This window comes from Muntiacus reevesi, chromosome 5 (assembly GCF_963930625.1).
Source record: "Muntiacus reevesi chromosome 5, mMunRee1.1, whole genome shotgun sequence".
NCBI lineage: Eukaryota > Metazoa > Chordata > Mammalia > Artiodactyla > Cervidae > Muntiacus > Muntiacus reevesi.
Window position 1 is genome coordinate 120611693 of NC_089253.1, and position 22896 is coordinate 120634588.

At 38.1% G+C, this 22896-nt stretch overlaps 1 protein-coding gene across 1 annotated transcript; it reads left to right on the plus strand.

Annotated features, from left to right (window-relative positions):
* The first annotated feature begins 397 nt into the window (after positions 1–397).
* On the plus strand, positions 398–22426 carry LOC136169422 (complement factor H-related protein 1-like). The gene is made up of 8 exons (XM_065937179.1): positions 398–467; positions 10395–10583; positions 10997–11173; positions 14763–14855; positions 15645–15821; positions 17782–17955; positions 21589–21771; positions 22218–22426. The coding sequence occupies exons 1-8, from the start codon at positions 398–400 to the stop codon at positions 22424–22426; spliced, it is 1272 nt and encodes a 423-aa protein (XP_065793251.1).
* The last annotated feature ends 470 nt before the right edge of the window (positions 22427–22896 follow it).

Genomic DNA, 22896 nt, shown 5'->3' on the forward strand with positions numbered 1-22896 from the left:
CTTCTTCGTCTGCAGACCTAAAGGAGAACCTCAGCGGCTCGCGGGAAATGTCCAGCGCCTCTTCGTGAACACACTGTCACTGCCCTACTTAGGAAGGATGGGAAGGAATCAAGAGCAGGCGCGGTCATCGTTGACCCTTTTCCAGAACGCTGGACTAAATAAAAAGAATCAAGCGCCTCCACCTGAAAACAGTCAGTGGATCCCTGTGGGGCAGACACCTCTCAGGACTCTACTTTGGACATGGGGCCCTCCAGACTGTCCCGACACCTAGGCCCTTGCTCAGTCTTTGGCATTATCTAGGCATAATTCAGGACAATAGCTGAGGTTTACGTGGTTGACTGTTTCCGTGGCTGCTGAAGCCTCTAGTGGCCCGATAGATTTCAGAATTAGGAAAGGTATGGCCATTGCTCTCCCAAATGCTAGTCGATTAGTTTCCCCTCTGCTCCCAGAAAAGGACTCCTGGGAAGGTAAATTATTTACATGGATCATTAGCATAAGAGACCTCAACTCTATGGAGCCTCTGTCCTTGAGCAACTAAGTTTTATTGAAGGTGCAATTTACATGCATGAAAAAGGTAAGGACAAAGATTCTGGAGAAGACTCTTGAGAGTTCCTTGGACTGCAAGGAGATCAAACCATTCAATCCCAAACGAAATCCATCCTGAATATTCATTACAAGGACTGATGCTGAAGCTGAAGCTTCAATACGGTGGCCACCTAATGGGATAGCCTACTCAAGGAAAAGGCCCTGATGCTAGGAAATATTGAGGGCAGGAGAAGAAGGGGATGACAGAAGATGAGATGGTTGGATGACATCACCGACTCAATGGCAGGAATTTAAGAAAACTCTGGGAGATCATGAAGGACAGGGAAAGCTGGCATACTGCAGTCCATGGGCTTGCAAAGAGTCAGACGTGACTGAGTAACTGAACAACAAGGATTAGATGAGGAATTTTGGATGGAGCACTTATGAACAGGATTGGGGTCACCCGAAGACTAACAATAGCATGTGCTTCCTTTTGCTTCCATTCGTTCTTTTTATTTCATGCTCTCCCTAAGAATTGGTAGAATTTTCTTTCCTGCTCTGTAGCTTCTAGGAGTGGGCATCTATCTTTGGTTTTTTTGGCTTGCAGCTGCATCATTCTAATCTCTGCCTCTCTGGTCACAAAAATATCTCCCCGATTGTCTTTGTCTTTATTTGTATTTTCTTCTTCTTACAAAGATGTCAGTCACATTTGATTGGAGGTCACCATAATGACATCATCTTAACTTGATTACATCTGGTGGACACCCTAATTCCAAATAAGGTAACACTTTTAGGTCCTGGCCGAAAGGGACCCTATTTGACACATAAGAGTTCACATTGCAATCCCTCAGATTCCTATTTTCCCATGTGTCAAATAGATTCACCCAATCCCAACGTCCTCCAAAGTTTTCACTTTTACGGCATCAACTGGAAGGCCCCAATTTTACTTAAATGTCTTCTAAATAAGTTATGAGTGAGACTTAGTTTCTGGACCATCCCTAGGCAAAATCTGTAGTCACATGTGACCCTGTGAACCAGAAAACAAGTAATGTGCTTCCAAAGTACAATGTTAATACAGACATAGGATAGAAATTACCATTCATAAATGCAGAAGAGATAAGAAAGGGGTCACAAGTCTTAAACAAATTCAAAACCCACCAAGAGAAATCTCATTAGATTCTGGGAACAGAGAACACTCCTCTGTGAAAGTCATGCTCCATGTCAGCCCCTATGCCGGCAGACTCAGCTTTATGAACCACCAGGGGAGGTGAGACTATTTTCTCAGGGGAAGGAGGCCCTGTTGGCCCTGCCTACGCATGCAGGGCGCTCTTTGGAGACATTCCTCCTTTACCTGTATGATGCCTGCTCCTTTCAGTCCTAGCTGGAAGCATTTCTGCTAGAATAACCTTCTCAAAACCTTTGTCAGTCTCTTGTGCACTAATACATGCCAGCTCTTAGTCGTGTGTGTACATTACACGTCTTCCCTGGATAACAGCATCTCTACTTCTGGCTTAGGCTGAGACAACTGATTGGATCTTGATTCACATGCCTAACCTTGTAAACAAAGGACTGTTCAGCCTCACCATGGGCTTGATTGGTGAGTATAGTATGCGGATATGCTGATTCATTTCAATTCATCTCACATTGGTTCCTTTTTCTTTGACAGTTCATTCTTCAATTTTCATTGCATTGAATGTATTTTAGTACAAGAAGCAAGAAGAAATCAGGTGGATCTTTCATAGTTGGGTTGGGACTCTTCTGAACTAAATATCCAAGATGAACTTGGATATTTTGTGTGGTAGTTAATTTTGTGTCAACTTGGCTAGACAGTAGTACTCAGATGCTTGGTGAAATTATCAGATGTTTGTGCGAAGGCATCTTAAAGATAAGATACATATAGTTATATAACCACCATATTATCAAGATGTAGAATATTTTCATCATCCCAAATGTTCCTTCATGCCTTTTGAAGTCACTCCCTATTCCATAATTACATTATTATTTTTTTAGGGTGAAAGTTTGAGTTCAATGAAAAATGAACATTTGAAGTAAAACAGTAACTTTTAACTTTATTCTTCAGAAAAATGGTATTTTTAAAGCTAAAGCAAACATATTAATAGTTAAATACTTAAACTGAAAGTAACCTTAAGTATTCTGATTGATGTCTTTTAATCACACACATATATATATACCCATATAACTACTACCTAGATCTAAAGAGAGCAAATTTCCAGCACAACATAAGATTTCCTTTTGTCTCTTCCCATTCTGTACTATGCCTTATCTCCACAGGTAACTACCCTATGGTCAGGTTTTCCACATTTTAAAATTTATATCAATAATAAATTGATTAACCTAGTGAGTGTGTTCGATATTTTGGTTTAGCACGAGAGCTGTGAGATTTTGTGAAATTGCTGTCAATAGCTGTACTTCATTTTGGTTTCTAAATTAATGAATATTACTCCATTGTATGAAAATGCTACAAATGCTTTGTCCAGTCTCCGAATGTTCATGGGAACAATCTGTATTTTTGCCATTTATGAATAAAGCTGCCGTGAACCATTCTGTATGTGTCTTTCTATGGACATGCACTCCCGGTCCTCTGGTGAGGGAAGTTAAGGAGGAAAAACTGCCAGTACACAATAAATGAGTCAGGAGCATGAAATAGTCAATGTAAAGAATATAATCAACAATTATGTAATTTTTAAAATGTCAATAGATGATAATTAGACTTATTGTGGTGATTATTTTGAAATGAACATAAACATGGAATCACTACACTGGGTAACAGGAAGTAACAGTGTTCTTGGCCAATTGTACATACAACAACAAGCACATTGAAAAAGAGATCTGATATGTGGTTATCAAGGTTAGGGCTGGGGATGGGGGAATTGGATGAAGGCAGTCAAAAGGTAACAACTTCCAGGTGTGAGATAAATTAGAACCAAGGATGTGGTAAATATGGTTAATATTGCTGTATCTTATGTATGAAATTTAGTAGAATAGTAAGACCTAAGAGTTCTCTTCACACAAAAAAATACTTTTCTATCTTTAATTTTGTAGTTATATGAGATGGTCTGAAAGTGACAGTCACTCAGTCGTGTCCGACTCTTTGTGACCCCATGGACTAGATAGTCCAGGAATTCTCCAGGCCAGAACACTGGAGTGGGGAGCCTTTCCCTTCTCCAGGAAATCTTCCCAACCCAGGGATTGAACCCAGGTCTCCCGCATTGCAGGTGGATTCTTTACCAGCTGAGCCACAAGGGAAGCCCAAGAATACTGGTGTGAGTAACCTATCCCTTCTCCAGTGGATCTTCCCACCCCAGGAATTGAACCAGGGTCTCCTGCATTGCAGGCGGATTCTTTACCACCTGAGTTATCTGGGAAGCCCCTATGAGATGACAGATATTCACGAAACTTGTCATCATTTCTAGATACATATAAAAAAATTAAATCGTTATGCTCTGTTTATGGAATCTAGAAAGATGGCAGCAACGATCCTACATACAGGACAGCAAAGGAGACACAGATGTAAAGAACAGATGTCTGGACTCAGTGGGGGAAGGCGAGGGTGGGACGACTTGAGAGAAGAGCACTGAAATATATGCATTACTGTATGTAAAACAGGTAACCAGTGCGAGTTTGATGCACAGAGCCGGGCACCCAAAGCCAGTGCTCTGTGACAACCTGGGGGGTAGCGTGGGGAGGCAGGTGGGAGGGGAGCTCAGGATGGAGGGGACACGTGTCTACCTACGGCCGACTCACACTGATACATGGCAAACACCATCACAATATTGTAAGGTAATTATCCTTCAATTAAAATAAGTAAAAATGTAAAACAAAACAGAAACTAATTATGCTTTGCACACTTGAAACTTATGCAGTGCTGCATGTCAACTGTATGTCAAAAGAGCTGGAAAAAATAATAACCACAAAATACCTATACATAAGTAGCATATAAATACAAATAATTCACTATAACTTGTGTACTTCATATTAAGACCTAATATAACTTTAAAAAAATCTTCTCACTTCCCCAGGCATGTGAAAATACAGATAATTCAAAGACTGGGAGAAACTTCACCTATTCTCTAGAAGTGTTTTAATAAAAATTAATATTTTATGTTACTTTGAAGCCAGTACACACCTAGTCCCACAAAAAGTTGTACACAGACATAACAGGTGTTGAACACAATAGCTTATTGTGACACTACCAACAGGAATCATTTATGGATATCGTAAAACACTGAACTTTGATATTTATTAAATGGCACTAATTAACTAGCTTCATTGTAAGGCACTTAAATTCGAAGTCATGTTTGCTAACTGTAAAGGAAATAGATTTCAAACCTTCAAGACTACCACTGGGGCACTCGTGTGAATGTATCATCAGAAAATCTAACATGTTTTTGCTAATCAATGTCGCTCTCTCCTTGTGGTTCTCCTGTGCTCATGGGCAAGGTAAGTTGAAACAGGTATGAACACTCACCCTTCCTCCTACTTCGTTCCTACTTTCATGTGTGATTTTTGATAGAATCAACTGGTAGAAGTAGTCTGCAGGATGTGATAACCATAAAGAATACCTTAATGAAAAAATGATCACATATTCACCTGAGGGGGAAATAAGATAAATTATCTTCTACACCCTCTGAGTACCACCGTATGCAGAGCCACTGAATCTTGATTTGTGAGGCCATGTGAATATGCTCATGAAAATGTGAACAGAAAATATGTCACAGAAAAGCTTTAGAGTATAACTCAAAAATGTGTAGGGGATTCTTATTTGTAATACAAGAAATTTGGAGAACAATGTATATCTTCACAATCTTACATGTGGTGTTAGTTTTGCAGATTCACACTTCATATTCCATGTGAATATGCTCATGAAAATGTGAACAGAAAATATGTCACAGAAAAGCTTTAGAGTATAACTCAAAAATGTGTAGGGGATTCTTATTTGTAATACAAGAAATTTGGAGAACAATGTATATCTTCACAATCTTACATGTGGTGTTAGTTTTGCAGATTCACACTTCATCAAATACTAAATTTTGAGTATGTTCAGTTGACTGTATTTCAATTATATGTTAGTAAAGCTACTAAAAGTCATTAACATCACTGCCAAATCAATGTTTTAACAAAATTAGCTACAGGTAACAGGCATATCTCTTTTAACAAAATCCATAGTATATTCTTTCCTGCTGCAATGCCAAAACTTTAAAATTGTTTTCAGAGAGCATTGGAAATTGTTAAATTTTTAAAAAAAAATTTAAATCACTTCTATCTTGAAATTTATAAGTTCTTCATTATGATGCTTTTCTTCTTTTTTTTTTTTTTAACTAATACAGTCCTCCTCTTTCTTTCTTGTGAATATATCTTCTAATGAGTTTTATGGTATCTCATTAAACACTAGGTGTGACTATAATATGCATTAATGTGCATTATTGATTTCAGAATATGTTGCATGTTGGGTTTTGCATATTATTTAAATCAATTTGTCAATTTCCTTCATACACAATGTTTACAACACAACAAAGCTTCCTGTCCAGTCCTAAGGGTAACAGTTAAAAGCACCGTAGGTCCCAGGTCACCTATAAGAATGGCTGCATTACCAGACTGCTTGCTGAAGGGCAGACAGATGTGTTACTCAGTTTATCTCTGGTTCTCAGGGATATGGGAGACGGTCTATTAATCAGTCAGAGAAAACATTAAAGGCATATTTCTAAGTAAGAGAGATAGCGGAGGAGAAGGAATAGGCAAGCATGAAAGAGAAATTTGGAACTTTGACAAATCCTTGCCTGATATTCCAGTTGAAAACTAGTCTTCTCATTAACAAGTGAACTCTTTCTAAAAGTAGCCTTAGAGATAAATGTTCTGAATATTTGTGATTAGTTATTTTTCATAATAAATAAGTGCTTCACAATTGTAGACTTCTTATAAGAACTACTTCCTCATCCAACAGAAATAGAAAGTCATATCTTTTTCTTAATTGAAACTCAAAATTACAGAAATAGATTAATCATCTTGTTGTTCATGATGCATTCTCATCATGAAATCACACCTGTTAGTGACATATGCTGAAAACTGCAAAATCTAAGGGTAAAGAATAATTATTCCAAATCTCCAACAGTGTTGGAAACATACACTAGAATGGTAACCAAAAGGAATGAGATTAAATTAGTAGTTTATTCCCAATATAGAAACCACAGTGAAGGGGAAAAAAATTCTAACATTACAACATGTTACAGTGTTAGAGTATCCTGCATGCAACTGTACACTTATATTTACACAGTGTACTGTGTGTTTTCATGATATTAATTGGCATGCTTTCATTTTACCTTGAATAACTCTTTTAAGGGTTTCTAGTAAGGCAGGTCTAGAGGTATTCAGTTCCCTCAGTATTTGTTGGTCTGGAGAAGTCTTTATCTTCCATTCATTTCTGAATGACAGTATTCTTGGTTGGCAGTTTTCTCTTTCAGCACTTGGAATATATCATCCCACTTTCTCCTGGCTTGTTATGATTCTGCTTGGAAATATGCTTAGAGACAGGAGTGTTTCTTTGTAAGTTTCAAGCTTTTTTGTTTTGTTTTGATGTTTTTGTTTTTTTCTTCATGCTGCCTTTAAGACTTCTCTGTTTTTCTTTAATTTTTGAAGCTTCATTATAGTATGTATTGTAGATGCATTTTAATGTTGATTTTGTTTAGTCACATATAAACTTCATGAACTTCGATATCCAAATCACACCCCTGATTTGGGAAGTTCTCAGTCATTACTTCTTTAAATTAGCTTTCACCTTCATCTCCCCTTTTCTCTTTCTGAAAACTCAATAGTTCACAAGTTAGTTCTGTTGCTGCTGCTCCCTAGATCATATAGACTTTTTTCATTCTTTTTTTTTTTTATTGTTGTTGTTTTATTTTCTTTTTATTCTCCTCTGACTGGATAACTTCAATATGTCATCTATCTCTCAGATTCTTCTTCTGCTTGCTTCATTCTGTAGTTGATGCTCTCTAAAGCTTTTTCATTTCATCCTTGGATCCTTCAGTACCACAATTTCTGGGGTTTTTATATGATTTATTTATTTTTATTAAACTGCTCATTTTGTTCATTTATTGTTTTCCTGCTTTTGTTTGACTGTCTTACTCTATTTTCTTGTAGCACATGGAGTTTTTTTTAAAATAGCTGTTTTGAAATATTCATTGGGTAAATCACAGATCTCCAGTCTTTGGGTGGATATGTGCGTGCATGCATGCTAAGTCACTTCAGTTTAGTTCAGTTCAGTTTAGTCACTCAGTCATGTCCGACTCTTTGCAACCCCATGAGCTGCAGCATGCCAGGCCTCCCTGTCCAACACCAACTCCCGGAGTTTACTCCAACTTATGTCCATCGAGTCAGTGATGCCATCCAACCATCTCATCCTCTGTCGTCCCCTTCTCCTCCTGCCCTCAATCTTTCCCAGTATCAGGGTCTTTTCAAATGAGCCAGCTCTTCGCATCAGGTGGCCAAAGTATTGGAGTTTCAGCTTCAGCATCAATCCTTCCAACAAACACCCAGGACTGATCTCCTTTAGGATGGACTGGTTGGATATCTTTGCAGTCCAAGGGACTCTCAAGAGTCTTCTCCAACACCACAGTTCAAAAGCATCAATTCTTCAGCGCTCAGCTTTCTTTAGAGTCAAACTCTCACATCCATACATGACTACTGGAAAAATCATAGCTTTGACTAGATGGACCTTTGTTGGCAAAGTAATGTCTCTGTTTTTTAATATGCTGTCTAGGTTGGTCATAACTTTTCTTCCAAGGAACAAGTGTCTTTTAATTTCATGACTGCAGTCACTATCTGCAGTGATGTTGGAGCCCCCCAAAATAAAATCTATCACTGTTTCCATTGGTTCCTCATCTATTGGCCATGAAGTGATGGAACCAGACACCATGATCTCAGTTTTCTGAATGTTGAGCTTTAAGCCAACTTTTTCACTCTCCTCTTTCACTTTCATTGAGAGGCTCTTTAGTTCTTCTTCATTTTCTGCCATAAGGGTGGTGTCATCTGCATATCTGAGGTTATTGATATTTCTCCCGGCAATCTTGATTCCAGCTTGTGCTTCATCCAGCCCAGTGTTTCTCATGATGTACTCTGCATATAGTTAAATAAGCAGGGTGACAATATACAGCCTTGACGTACTCCTTTCCCTATTTGGAACCAGTCCATTGTTTCATGTCCAGTTCTAACTATTGCTTCCTGACCTGCATACAGATTTCTCAGGAGGTAGGTCAGGTGGTCTGGTATTCCCACCTCTTTAAGAATTTGCCACAGTTTGTTGTGATCCACACAGTCAAAGGCTTTGGCATAGTCAATAAAGCATAGTCAGCCTTTCTAATGACTCTCAAACTATCTCAGATCTTCTATGGGGCACCTTCTGACACTTATTATCCCTCTTTTCCCAAAATTTCTGTGTTTCTACACCTTGTCTATATCCTACAATACACAAGAAAAGGTCTGACAGCCTATCTTTTGTTTCCCCAAAAGTAGCACTTCACCTTAAACTTGTGTTCTCCTCCTGTCCGACAGATTTGAGCCAGATTTCTGTGCATACTCACTGGTGATCTGTCAAAGCTTGCTCTTACCTCCAATGGCAGCTGAACCCACAGGGAGCTGGCTATAAGGTGGGAAGGTGTGTGAGTGAGGTAGACAGAGCTTCTCCTGTGAAAAACTGGACTTTCACATAAGGACTTAGCTCCATGCTTGATTTTCTAAGATAGTGTTTACAGGGGCTCTTGGACTGTGGCTGAGAGGGTAAAAGCTGGTTCATGAGCCACTGCAGACACCACAGTCGGGACAGAGGTCTGTCTGCCTTTACGTCATGCATGTGTGGGCGAGACCCCTTCTGGGTCCCTTGGCATAGGGTGTTGAGTCAGACACCTCCATCCAAGGCAGGTTTCTCTGTGGATGGATGTCTAATTTCTGTTGTTGGGTTAGAAGCAAAAATAATGGATGTCTTATTCTTCTGATTTGAACATATTTCTCATTTTATCATTTTTCTTGACTTTCTGTGTTGATATCTGTGCATTATATTAAACGTCCACTTTTCCTAGTCTTCACAGACCTGCCTCAGAAGTAGAACCCTTTCATGAATCAGCCTAGCCAGAGATTCTGGGTGTCTCTCTAACCTCTATGCTCATCCAAACCACTGTCTTTGTTTTTAGCACCTTTCAGGGGTCTGGAGTATGCCAACTCCCATTAGTGTCCTAAGAGAGGTGAGCCAGAAGCCAGAATAGTTGGTAAACCTGGGAACTGGAGGTTATCATTTCATCCACTCTGCACTGAGCCAGGAAGAGGAGCTGTGCAAATGCATGCGCGCTCCTTCAAACCTTGTGCTCTCCAAACCCATGATGCAGCTCTCTGGAGTCCCCAGGCACCGAGCAAGCTCGGCTTCATCAGCTCTCAGGGACGAGTTCGCTAGAAGCCAATTCCTCGGGCAGCAGCTGAAGAAGATGAGGGTCTAGATGTGTGGTGTGACTCTTCCATGAAGAAACTGGGAGTTGCTCACTCCACATGTAGCTGGGAAGTGACCTGTGAGAAGTGCTGGCACAGCCATTCATAACTGCTACTTCGTTCTTTGTAATCCCAGGAAACTGGAAATGCTGGACCTCCCAGAGGCAGGCAAGGAGAACCCAGACCATGGAATAGCAGCTACATTAGCGTGGATCTCCTTACGTATATTAGTCATCTGAAGTTTTTATAAATTTTCTTGTCCTAGAAACCCTAGTGCAATGAGTGTAATTATGCTAGTAAGAGAATTTAATTAATAGATGAAACCATTTTAATTTGATTATTAAGATAAAATAATATTTGTACTTTTTTTCCATTTCAAGTGAAATCTTGTGATTTTCCAGTAATAAAACATGGAAGGTTATATTATGCATTTAAAGGATACTTTCCAGCAAGTGTGGGCCAACAGTTTTCCTACCGCTGTAAACGGTATTTTGTGACTCCTTCACAAAGTTCCTGGGACTACATGACTTGCACCTTGAAAGGATGGTCTCCAGAAGTGCCCTGTCTCAGTAAGTAAACCTCTTTATGTATATAAATCTTTCAAAGTGTGAAGAGACACTAGTACCCACTAGTAAGTGAGTACAATTAGGTCTTATATACAACAGGAAGGCTGAGGGACAAGTTCTCTGAGTAAAAAGATCCAAATAGGTCTTCCTTTCATGGAAATCACAGGAGAACAGAGACCTTACAAGAATATCTACATCATCTATACATATTTTAATTATAAAAACTAAAAATAAATGACATGGAGTATTCATTTTTTTTTCCTTTTAAACAAATGTGGTAGTAACTTTCATTTTTATTAAGTTACATGTTATTTTAGAATACTAATGCATTGTCAGGTAAATACTATAAAGTTAATTTTTACTGTGCTCTTTTACCAAATGTTATTTTTCTATTCTATTGTTTTTATGATCCTTAGGACAATGTTCTTTCAATTATTTGGAAAATGGATATTACACAAATTCCCAAGAAAAGTATTTACAAGGTAAAACTGTAAGAGTCCGCTGCCATGATGGCTATAGTCTTCACAATAATCAGAACACAATGACTTGCACGGAGAAGGGCTGGTACCCTCCCCCAATATGCGTCCGCGTCGGTGAGTAAATTGGGCTGAGGCCCCAGTGTGTTCATAAGTTTCTAAGACTCAGCTGTATCATCCACTGCAAAATGTTTAGATCAGCCCCTTATTTTGTCAAAGGACCTATTTAATTTTATTCTTTAACAACCGTGTGTGAGTGTACAGATTCCTAGATAAGTGTATAACAAAATAAATGTGCCTATTGATGGACATTAGTCAAGAAAATGTAAACAACCACAAAGAAGAAATCTGTAATGACAGAGTGAAGTTAGAAAGATGGCAGAATAGGAGTTTTACTGTCTCTCCCGATACAGACACAGACTTTTGACCGTCACCCATGAATGACAGTATCTTTGTGGGAGGCAAGGAGTCTAGCAGAGAAATTACAGCAAATATTCAGGACCTGGCGCATCACAGAGGGTGAGAGGAACAGCCTCACTTCATGTGCGTCACCGTCCCCTAAAGTGGGACAGCTTAGTGCCAGGAGAGACCCCTCAGCACAGGAGGTTACCTGGGGGGAGTAAGAGCATCTGGCCAAGGGTGGCTTCCTCAGCGTCCAGCACTGATGAGAAGGCGCCCTTCTCTCTCCCCTTGTCCAGGACACTGGGGTCACCTGCATGGCTGAGGGGTGGGGAGAGGCCCGCTGTACAGCGTCCAGAGCTAGAACTCCCTGAGGGACGTGGATCCTCCTGACCATGCTGGGGACACTAGCAGGAAGCCCGCCCTCTAGGCGTTGCAGACACCTTGCTGGTGGGTCCTGCTCACCATGGGCGCAGCATCATGTCCACACGCCCCTGCCCCAGGGCCCGCTCCCCGCGTAGGTCCTCACGGTGGCGATCCAAGCCTTTGATCTGAGAGACATCCAGAAGCCAGTCTGCCCCCGTGGGACTGTGAGAAAGCAGAGAAGCAGTATTCAGCGCTGCCCCAGGGAAGCAGCCAGGAAGCTGTCCGCACAGAGACTGGCTTTGCTGGGTTGAAAGAAGCATACAAGCTTCAAAAATCTCTCCCAAGAGGAACTGAGATCTGTGGCCAGGTGTATCCTTAAAGAGGTCTGGGAAAGCCTCAAAATCCTATCGGTGACAGACTGAACTTCTCATCCCAAGACAAATCTGTAAGGACTAGAGGAAGAGATTGCTGCTATAAACGCAACACAAACATGAGACTATAAGGAACACAAAAATCAAGGACTATAACACAAACAGAAGAACATAATAATTATACAGTAATGGATGTCAAATAATGAAATGATGGATATTCACTAAACTTACTGTTGTAAACATATCATCTATCTCTCTCTCTATATATATAAGTCAAATCATTACACTGTGCGTGATCGGTCACTTCAGTTGTGTCTGACTCTTTGCGACTCCGTGGACTGTAGCCCTCAGTCCATGGGATTCTTGAGGCAGGAATACTGGGGTGGGCTGCCATGCCTTTCTTCAAGGGATCTTCCCAATCCAGGGATCAAACCCACGTCTCTGGCACTGGCAGGTGGATTCTTTAACACTATCGCCACGTTTAATACCCCATAACCTGTGTAGTACATATTAGGATCTACTGTAATTTTTAAAAATTTATCAGTTTCCATAGCCCATGAAAATACAGATGATTCAACAGGCAGAAAGAACTTCACCTACTATCTTGAGATGTTTTATTGAAAATTAGTATTTTATATTACTTCTGGAGACAGTTCATACCTGATCCAACATAAAGCTATGGATATACTTGTCAGGTGATGAAAAAAATAACTTACCATGAAACTACCAACAGAAAACATTTAGGGATAGTGTAAAACATTGAACTTTGATATTTACTAAATGACACATTAACCAGCTTCACTGTAATACACTTAATTTCGGAGTCACATTTGGGAACTGCAAATGAGGCAGATTTTAAACCTCAAACGGTGCAACTGGAATATTTGTGTGACTGTACCATCAAGAAAATCTAGCATGCTGTTACTAATCAATGTCCTTCTCACCTTGTGGTTTTCCACTGCTTAAGGGCAGGGTAAGATGAAATTGATTCAAGCACTCAGCCTTCCTCCTAAATGTAATTTTATCTACTTTCATTTTTGATTGACTCTCCTGGTAGAAAGAAATAGCCTGTAAGGTGAGATACCTATAAATAATATCTTAATGAAAAAATTAACATGTTCACCTAAGGGGGAAATAAAATGAATTGTTTTCTATGTTCTGAGTACCACAGTGTGAAAGGCCCTGAATATTGCTTATGAGGTCATGTGAATATGCTCATGAAAATGTGAATAGAAAATATGTCACAGAAAAGCTAGAGTTTGACTTGAACATGTTTGGGGGAGTCTTGTTTGTAATTTGAAGGAACTTTGGGAAACAACGGTTATTTTCATAATCTTGCATAGGGTGATGGATGATTTTGCGAATTCAAACCTCATCAACTCCTATATTTTAAATATGTTCAGTTGAGTATTTTTCAAAGTCATTAACAACGCTTTCATGCTAATGTTTTAACAAAATTAGCTCTAGGCATATCTCTTTTCACAAAATGTAGAATATATTCTTAATTTCCACTGTAATGCCAGTACATGTAAATGCCAGTTCATTTAAAATTGTTTTCAGAGAGCACTGAAAATGTTGAAAATGTAAAAAACTGTTCAAAGGAAAACTCTGGGGCTGCAATCCTGACACTGTCCTAATGATTCCCAAGGGATTTTGTGCACATTTCAGCCTAGGAGCCATGGCTACTGCCTCTGTACCTTACATCCCCTCAATCTCACTGAGGAATTATACATATCACTCACTGCGGTGTCCTTAAGCATTTGCCCAAAATATCATTAAAGAGTAGTTTTGTAAATTATACATTTATTTTTCTGTTATTTTGTCAGATTTTCTCTTTGGATCTTTTGGTCATCTTCTTCCTTCAACTGTGTTATTCTTCAATGTGTGTTAATTTCACTTTTTTAAACTAATGAATTGGCAACAAAGTCATGAGACCGACTCCTTTACTCAGTATATCACATTTTGTATACATTATGGCACTTATATATAATTTTTATATTAATGCATTTAATTAACTTTTGCATGTTCAAATCATTCTTTTTCTTAATTGCATTGGTTCCATATGGAATCACTTTTAATTTTGGCAATTTTTTTGTGTGTTGACGCTGGATGTACAACAAAATTAAACCTTCCTATTCATATCAGTAAACGTATTCAGAGTCCGACTATTCATAGAAGTTGCAGTGTTTCCATTGTCACCGAGTTTTTCCCAAAAAATGTCCTTTGTCCTTCCTACAATGTCGCTTCTAATATCTTACAATATATAGCACTTCTTCTAAGATGATGAAATCTCAGTGTGCTTTCCTTTAATTACTCATGATTGGTTAGAGAGCACAGACAGTCTCTTTCATATATTGGTACTTTTGGCTTCAAGTTCTCGCTTATGTGGGCAGCTGGACACACATCAGAATGGTGATATTAGGACACATGTGTGCACTTCTCTGTGATATCATGAAAGCTCCTGTAAAATCATTTATTACTTTCAGTTAAAATATCAAATATGACAGGCAGTACATAAGTTAAATTTCAGAGTTAGTGAAACATAAAATCTTTCTTTCATTTATTCCTAGGACTTCCCTGTGGACTTCCACCTTCAATTCAGAATGGTGTTGTACGTCACAAGAAAGACAGTTATCAATACGGAGAAAAAGTCACATACACCTGTAACAAAGGATTTAGGATTTATGGATTTGCATCTATAAGATGTTTAGGAGGAAAATGGTCCCGTACACCAAAATGCATAAGTATAGTGCATTTCATTTTATTCTAATGCTGACAAATATCTTTAATTAAGAGCATAAATGGTACAAATATGAAATTAAGCAGTAATTCTAGAACTTTACAAGGCATCTTGTCAAAGTTCTAAATTCTAGTAGAGAATTAACAATCCTAGTAATAACAAAAGTTTGAAAACAGGAGCTAAATTATCTCATTTTCACATCAACTTGGGTGCAGTTTGAACATCCTCTGATAAACATTCTCAGATTTCTGGTCTTTGTTCCACACGACTGTATCACAGTTGACCTCTGCTCATCAGTCTTATCACTACACAATTTACTGTTAATTTATCAATCATTTCTTTATAATATATAATTTCTAAGACGTGTGACATAATTCAAGGTAACAGGTTTCAATAGAAGAAACAGAAACACATTTATAACGTAGGTGGCCTGCAATGGAGAAAAAGAATTTAAATGTGAAAAGTATGCTCTCAAGCATCACATGCAGCCCTATCTCTTTGAATATCACCATTCCCATGTTGTACTTCTGATGAATATAGAGACACTCCATGTGACAAGGTCAAGATGTCTGATGTTTGTTTTAAGTTATAAGAGAAATTTGTACAATATTCACTGGTTTGACATGTACCTATCTATTTTTCTGGAATATAATCATTGGCCACTATGTATTTTTAAAGATGGACTAAACTAATATATATTCCTTTTTTTCAGGCACAGATTGTTTTAACTTGCCCAGCTTTGATGATGCTGTATTCATAGGCCAGATGAAGAAATCATATAGATCAGGAGAACAAGTGGCTTTTAAATGTCGACCATATTATCAGCTGAATGGATCCAACACTATACAGTGTGTTAAGAGCAAATGGATAGGAAGGCCAGTGTGCAAAGGTACTTTGGTAAAATTCTTAAATTTTATTATTAAAGTATCTTAAGTAATATAATATTCACCATCATTAAATGATCATAGATTATTTGTTGTTCTTATTGTTGTTCAGTCGATAAGTCGTGTCTGACTCTTTGCAACTCCATGGACTACAGCACACCAGGCTTCCCTGTCCCTCACTATCTCCCAGAGTTTGCTCAGACTCACGTCCATTGAGTCCATCTCATTCTCTGTCACCTCCTTCTCCTGCCTTCAATACTCTTTCCCAGCATCAGGGTCTTTTCCAGTGAGTTGGCCCTTGGCATCAGGTGGCCAAAGTATTAGAGGTTCAGCTTCAGCATCAGTCCTTCCAATGAATATTCAGGGCTGATTTCCTTTACAGCTGACTGGTTTGATCTCCTTGCAGTCCAAGGGACTCTCAACAGCACCACAGCTTGAAACCATCAATTCTTCAGCACTTGGCCTTCTTTATGATGTAGCTCACCCATCCATACATGACTACTGGAAAAAACATAGCTTTGACTATACTGCCCTCTGTAGGCCAAGTGATGTCTCTACTTTTTAATACGCTGTCTAGGTTTGATACAGCTTTCCTCCCAAGGAGCAAGCGTCTGTTAATTTCATGGCTGCACTCACCATCCACATTGATTTTGGAGCCCAAGGAAATAAAATCAGTCACTTCTTCCACTTTTTCCCCTTCTATTTGCCATGAAGGGATGGCACTGGATGCCACAATCTTAGTTTTTTGAACACTGAGTTTCAAGCCAGCTTTTTCACTCTTCTGTTTCACTCTCGACTCTTTATTTCCTCTTTACTCTCAGCCATTAGAGTGGTATCATCTGCATATCTGAGGTTGTTGATATTATTCCCATAAATCTTGATTCCAGCTTGTGATTCAGCCAGCCTAGCATTTCACATGATGTACTCTGCATAAAAGTTAAACAAGCAGGGTGATGATATACAGCCTTGTCGTACACCCTTCCCAATTTTGAACCAGACAATTGTTCCATGTCAAGTTTCAACTGTTGCTCCTTGACCCGCATACAGGTCAAAAAAGTTTGTCTCAACATAAAAAGAGATGGGATTGTGTTCTCAGCGTTTAGCGTTGTAACCCAATAATTCTAAAAGCACATCCCTGGCACAGCAATCTCAGCATGTTCTGGAAAACTCTTAGATATGCAAGCAGAGTCACAGGCTCACTCAGACCTGTTGAATCAAAACCTCTGGGGCGGCAACTCTGGCACGGTTTTAAGGAATCCCAAGGGATTCTGTGCACATTTCAGTTTAGGAGTAAAGGCTACAGCCTTTCATATCTTACATCCCCTGAATCTCACTGAGGGATGACCCATCACTCACTATGGTGTTCTTAAGCATTTTCCAAAAAATATCATCAAAGAACAGTTTTGTTTCCCAGATATGTTTGGATCTTTTAATTAATCATCTTCTTCAACAATGGTATTCTTCAAAGCGTGCTAATTCTTGATCAAGTTTCTAAAGAAGTATCTACTGTGTTTATTTTTCTAGGTGTCTTAAGTTACAGTTAATAAACAGAATGACTGTAAACCAAATCCTGATGATTTAAATCAAATCAATATGATCTTATTATTATGACTTTCTTATGGTTTATAAATTCATTGTGAATTTTTATAATTTATAATACTGATTTTACTAAACTCAGAAAGAGTTGTCCAGAAAAGCTCTCATTTTCACTGGCCTGAAATCATCTATTAACCTGCTAGTGAAGGCTGGGGCAGAGATTTAAGGTAAAAAAGCTTAATTTGCACTGAAAAATATTGCTTTATCTCCTTTTCCTTAATCTTATATGTAAACTTATTGAATTTAGCAGTTTTTCATGACAGATTACCTATTGAATTTAAGCAACCATGGAATATATTTGACATTCACTCATTGGCTTATTGTTCATTAGGATCATTATATTAGAAATACTTTTTTTCTTTTTTTCAGATGTTTCCTGTGTGAATCCACCCAGAGTGGAAAATGCAGTTATACGAAATGACAGACCTAGGTATCTAAATGGTGAGAGAGTACGTTATGAATGCATCGGGACTTATCACATTTTAGGGGACGTAGATGTGACATGTTTAAATGGAACTTGGACAAAACCACCTCAGTGCAAAGGTAGAGTATCTTGTCTACCCGCTCCTCGATTTAAGAGAAAGTATTAGGAATAAAACATGCTGATATAAATAGATATTGAAGAAGTTCTTAGGGAATAAGTTTTTGATGAAAAGAAAATGATGGTGCTTAACATCCAGTTCTTTTGTGGAATTAATAAATATCTCACATATATATTTTATGAAATTGTTGACCAGATTTGAATGGTTGGAATCATGGAACATTTCCTGTCTTAAATATTAAGACAGTTATTTCTTGAAGAATAAATGTATTAAAGATACCATCAGTACATTTGACAGCCCAAGGAATTTCACTTTGAGACATGGAATAGGCAACTGGGTCCTAGTAACAGAATGTGGTGTCTTTTGGGCATCTTCACATATGGGTGATATTTAAAGGTATGAATGAGTTGAACTCATTCAGGGAATTACTGTACACATAAAAAAAAAAAAATAAGTGTCTGAAACTTGGTCTTGGGATGCTTCAGTGTTTAGAGTTCAGAAAGGAAGGGAATCTAAACAAGAAATTGTTGTTGTTCAGTCCCTAAGTCATGTCCGACTCTTTGCGACCCCATGGACTGCAGTACACCAGGATTCCGTCCTTCACTATCTCCCAGAGTTTGCTCAAACTCATCTCTGTTGAGTCGGTGATGTCATCCAACCATCTTATCTTCTGTCGCCTCCCTTCTCCTCCTGTCCTCAATCTTTCCCAGCCTTACAGTCCTTTCCAGTGAGTCAGCTCTTCCCATCAGGTGGCCAAAGTATGGGAGCTTTAGCTTCAGCATCAGTCCTTCCAATGAATATTCAGGGTTGATTTTCCTTAAGATTGACTGGTTTAATCTCCTTGCTGTCCAAGGGACTCTCAAGAGTCTTCTTCTAGTTTATCAAGTTAATTTTTGCCTGGTGTGAGTTTTTAGCAAATTCTACTTGCATATGTTTTCATGTTTAAAACAGCATACAAAAAATAAATACATAAATAAATAAAAATAAATTTAAAAAATAAATAAATAAAACAGCACACAGCTCAGCACATACAGGTTTTGTGTTCACCTCCCATCTCAGTCTTTAGACTGAAGTATTCAGACCATTTACATTTAAAGTAACTCCTCTTAGGGGCAGTGTCTGCCATTTTATTATTCATTTTGTGTGTGTTTTCTCTGTTTCTCATCTCCATTTGCTTTTCTTCACTGTGGGGTTTTGAGCACTATAAAATAATTTAGCTGTGATACATCTGCATTGCTTTCAAGTATATGCTTTGTCTGCAGGGCTTTCTTAGTAGTTGCTCTAGGTATTAAGGTACACATAGGTAGTTTATCACTCCCTACTGTTGCTGACATTCTATCACCTCAGGTGAAAAGGGGAAACCTTACTTCCCTTTAGATTTATTTATCCTCCCCACATTCTTAACATAAATTCTAAGTATTCCCTCAACATACACTGAGCACCATATCAAATGACATAATTTTGCATGACCATGATCTAATAAAATCATTAGGGGAAAGACAGTCTTATTATATTTACCCCTGAATTTAAAAAAATCAATTCTATTATTTTTCCTTCCTTCCTAAAGTCTCAATCCCTTTTCTATTTTTCTTTCTATCTTAAGAATTCCCTTAGCAATCCTTTAAGTAGGTCTGCTGGGACAAATTCTGTTTCCCTTTGTCTGGGAATGTCTTTCTTCCTCCCTTTAATCCTATAGGATGGTATCACTGGATATAGAATTTGGGGTTGATAATATTTTTCTTCCAGGATTGGAAAAATGATGTCAATTTTTCCTGGCTCTATTGTCATGGATGAGAACCCTACTGATGTTTGGATCCTTTTTCCATATAAGTATTGCATAATATCTATCTAGCTGCTTTTGAGGTTTTTTCCTTTGGTTTCCAGCAATTTAGTTTTGATGTATCTTGACATTAATTTCTATGGGTTTATACTGTTTGGAATTCTTCAGATGTTTTAATATATAGATTTGTGCCTTGTGCCCTATTTGGGAAATATTCTGTCATTTTAGTTATTTTTTCATCTCAATCCCCTTTCTTTTTACCTTTGGGGCCTCCAGTCTTTTACTATCTTCCTATGGGTGCCTGAAGCTCTGTCCATTTTTTTTTTTCAGTCTCTATTCAAAGTTAGTCTGTAGTTAAGCTTATTTATACTTCTGTCATCTGCAGTGTATTATTGAGCCTATCTGATGTATTTTTAAAATTATATTAGTCTATTTTTTTAGTTCTATAAATTCAATTCCATTAAGAAAAAGCATTTACCAATTATTTCAGTATCTATGTCATCTCAGTGTTGTCTTCTGTGGATTTTTTTTTTCTTTTGAGGCTTTCTTTGAGGCCCTTGGTATTATGAATGATTTGCATTCTAGGCTTTTGGGATGTTATGTTTTTTGAGACCCTAGATTTTATTGGAATCTTTATCAGGCCTCCATTACTGCCGTGCAGGGTGCAAGCCCAAGGTTCCCACCTGGCCTCCACTGACTCATGGAGAAAGGGCAGAGGGATCTTGCTTCCCAACCATGTGAGTGGAAGTCTGGGCTCCTCACTTGGCCCCTACTGATCAAGGCAGGGAAAGAGTTAGTCTTAGGTTTCCATTATGGTGTATTTCTAGAGTAAGTAAGTATTATAAAAATCCTTTGTCTTGCTAGCCTGCTCCCTTTCTGGGCTTCCCCAATGTCTCAGCAGTAAAGAATCCGCCTACAGTGTAGGAGCTGCAGGAGATAGATGTAGGATTGATCCCTGGAGGAAGATCCCCTGGAGGAAGGAGTGGCAACCCACTCCAGTACTCTTCCCTGGAGAATCCCGAGGACAGAGGAGCCTGGCGGGCTACAGTCCACGGGATCACAGAGCTGGATACGACTGAAGTGACTTAGCAGGCATACACACACCACTTTCCTGGGTCTCTGATGAAAAAGATCAAGTATTTCTTGAGATTTTTTTTTTTTTTTTTTGCTTGAACTTATTATCATTTCTAGGTTGTCGTGTCAGTGACTTGACCTAGATACACAGAAAGCAAATTAAAACCCAAGACACTGTCTGCAGTGCAATTTCTTGAATCCCAAGGTCTAATCAGATTGACATCTTCTCTACATCTTTCACAATCTCCTGTGTTGGTTTTTACAATATGTCAAGATTTTTAATTAGCAGAAGGAATACTTCACAGATGTAATAAGCATCTCAGCTTGTCCAAGAAAGGAAGTCCACTATTCAAATCTGTAATTATTTGAATTTTATTTAAGGAGTCGACAGAGCTAATGTTTCTTTTGTAACAAATTTGAAAATCAATTAAAATGACTAGAGATTCAAGACACTGCAGTATGTTGCACATAAGGATGAAAGAAATGTTTTATTTCTCTTCAGTATCCATCTGCCTATATTCACTAAGAAAACATATTTTAATACCAGAACCCTGCACAGAAGACATATTTGTGAATGTATTATGTGTGCTTTCAAGTGGGGCAAAAGTAAAGCATAAAAATGTGCCTTTCCTGTTAAGTGATTGGATTTTCTTCAATAAATGATTTCTGTCATCAGAAGTCACAAGGCTTGATATTACATAGTAGGCTACATTTTTTTCCCTTTATTTTAAACTGTGGGGCGTGGTAGTTTTTCAATAAATCAAATAACATATTTTTTAGACTCTCAAGGAAAGTGTGGGCCTCCTCTACCAACAGACAATGGGGACATTACCTCACTCCTCACACCTCTATATCCTCTGAGGTCAATTGTGGAGTATCAGTGCCAGGCCTACTATGAACTTCAGGGAAACAGAAACAGTGTGTGTCAGAATGGAGAGTGGTCTGAACCACCAAAGTGCTTAGGCAAATGCTTCAGTCTTCTCGTGGATCCTGGGAAAATCCTTGTACTGAGCATGAGGCTTAGCTGTTTATAACAGAGCTTTCATGGATTAACAAACCATTCTGTTGCATGCTTGATTACCAAATATTACTGTGTGTGGAAATAAAGTATGAAAATTTTCTGGTCAGGAACAATAGCAACAAGAGGTTCCTTAATGAAATCTTTCATAAGGTAATTGACATTGTAAGTCTATGATTATAACATTTTTAATTATTCCATTAAATATAGTACCTCATTCTTACATTTAAAATGATGAAACCTGCATAATAGATTTTCAATAAGTTGGTCTGGAAAAGGTTTTGAGAAGGAATTTTTGGACTAGAGTAGAAGATTCTACTTGAAAGCTTGAAATTCTGTGGAAAATATTTGCTCACTATATAATGTTTTATGTTTATATTTTTATCTTCAGAGGCCTGTGAAATTTCAGAAGAAATGATGGAAAAATATAACATACAGTTAAAATGGACAACTTCAAAAAAACTTTACTCTAAAACACAGGATCGTATTGAATTTATATGTAAAAGTGGATATCATCCAGTGACACCAGATCATACATTTCGAACAGCTTGTCAGGAAGGAAAAGTGGTGTATCCTCATTGTGAACAAAACACTGGTTAAATGCGGTTGTATGTACATGTATTGAGAGTTTTTCATTATTAATCCAATTCTCAGTTTATTTTATCAAGTATTGTTTAAATCATTTTGATTCATAAATCAGATGTTATGGGGATGATGAAATTATAATCAGGAAGACTAATGAATCACTTCTTTAAAGCACCTCATTAAACTTGGCAAACCAAGTGCTTTGTGTCCTGTTGATAAAATACCTGAGTAAATTAATGCAATCACTTTAGTGCCTCTTCTATTGATCAGTTTCCTAACTTTCTCAAAGATTTCTCCATAACTTCTGAGGTTTTCTGAGATTCTTTCAGAAGAAAAAGGAGAAGAATCCTTGTTGGTATCTTCAAAATAATATCATTTCCAAACATGTAAACAGCAACCTATGTCATACATATGATAGTAACAAGATGTAAGTAGATATTTCTTACTTTTGCTTATCTACCAAAAGATAAATATACCAAAAAGTG

Coding starts and splice junctions, on each gene's coding strand:
- LOC136169422 (XM_065937179.1), top strand. CDS start 398: ATGGCCATTGCTCTCCCAAATGCTAGTCGATTAGTTTCCCCTCTGCTC. Junction 10,584..10,996: donor TCCAGAAGTGCCCTGTCTCA/GTAAGTAAACCT, acceptor TATGATCCTTAG/GACAATGTTCTTTCAATTAT. Junction 15,822..17,781: donor AGGAAGGCCAGTGTGCAAAG/GTACTTTGGTAA, acceptor TCTTTTTTTCAG/ATGTTTCCTGTGTGAATCCA.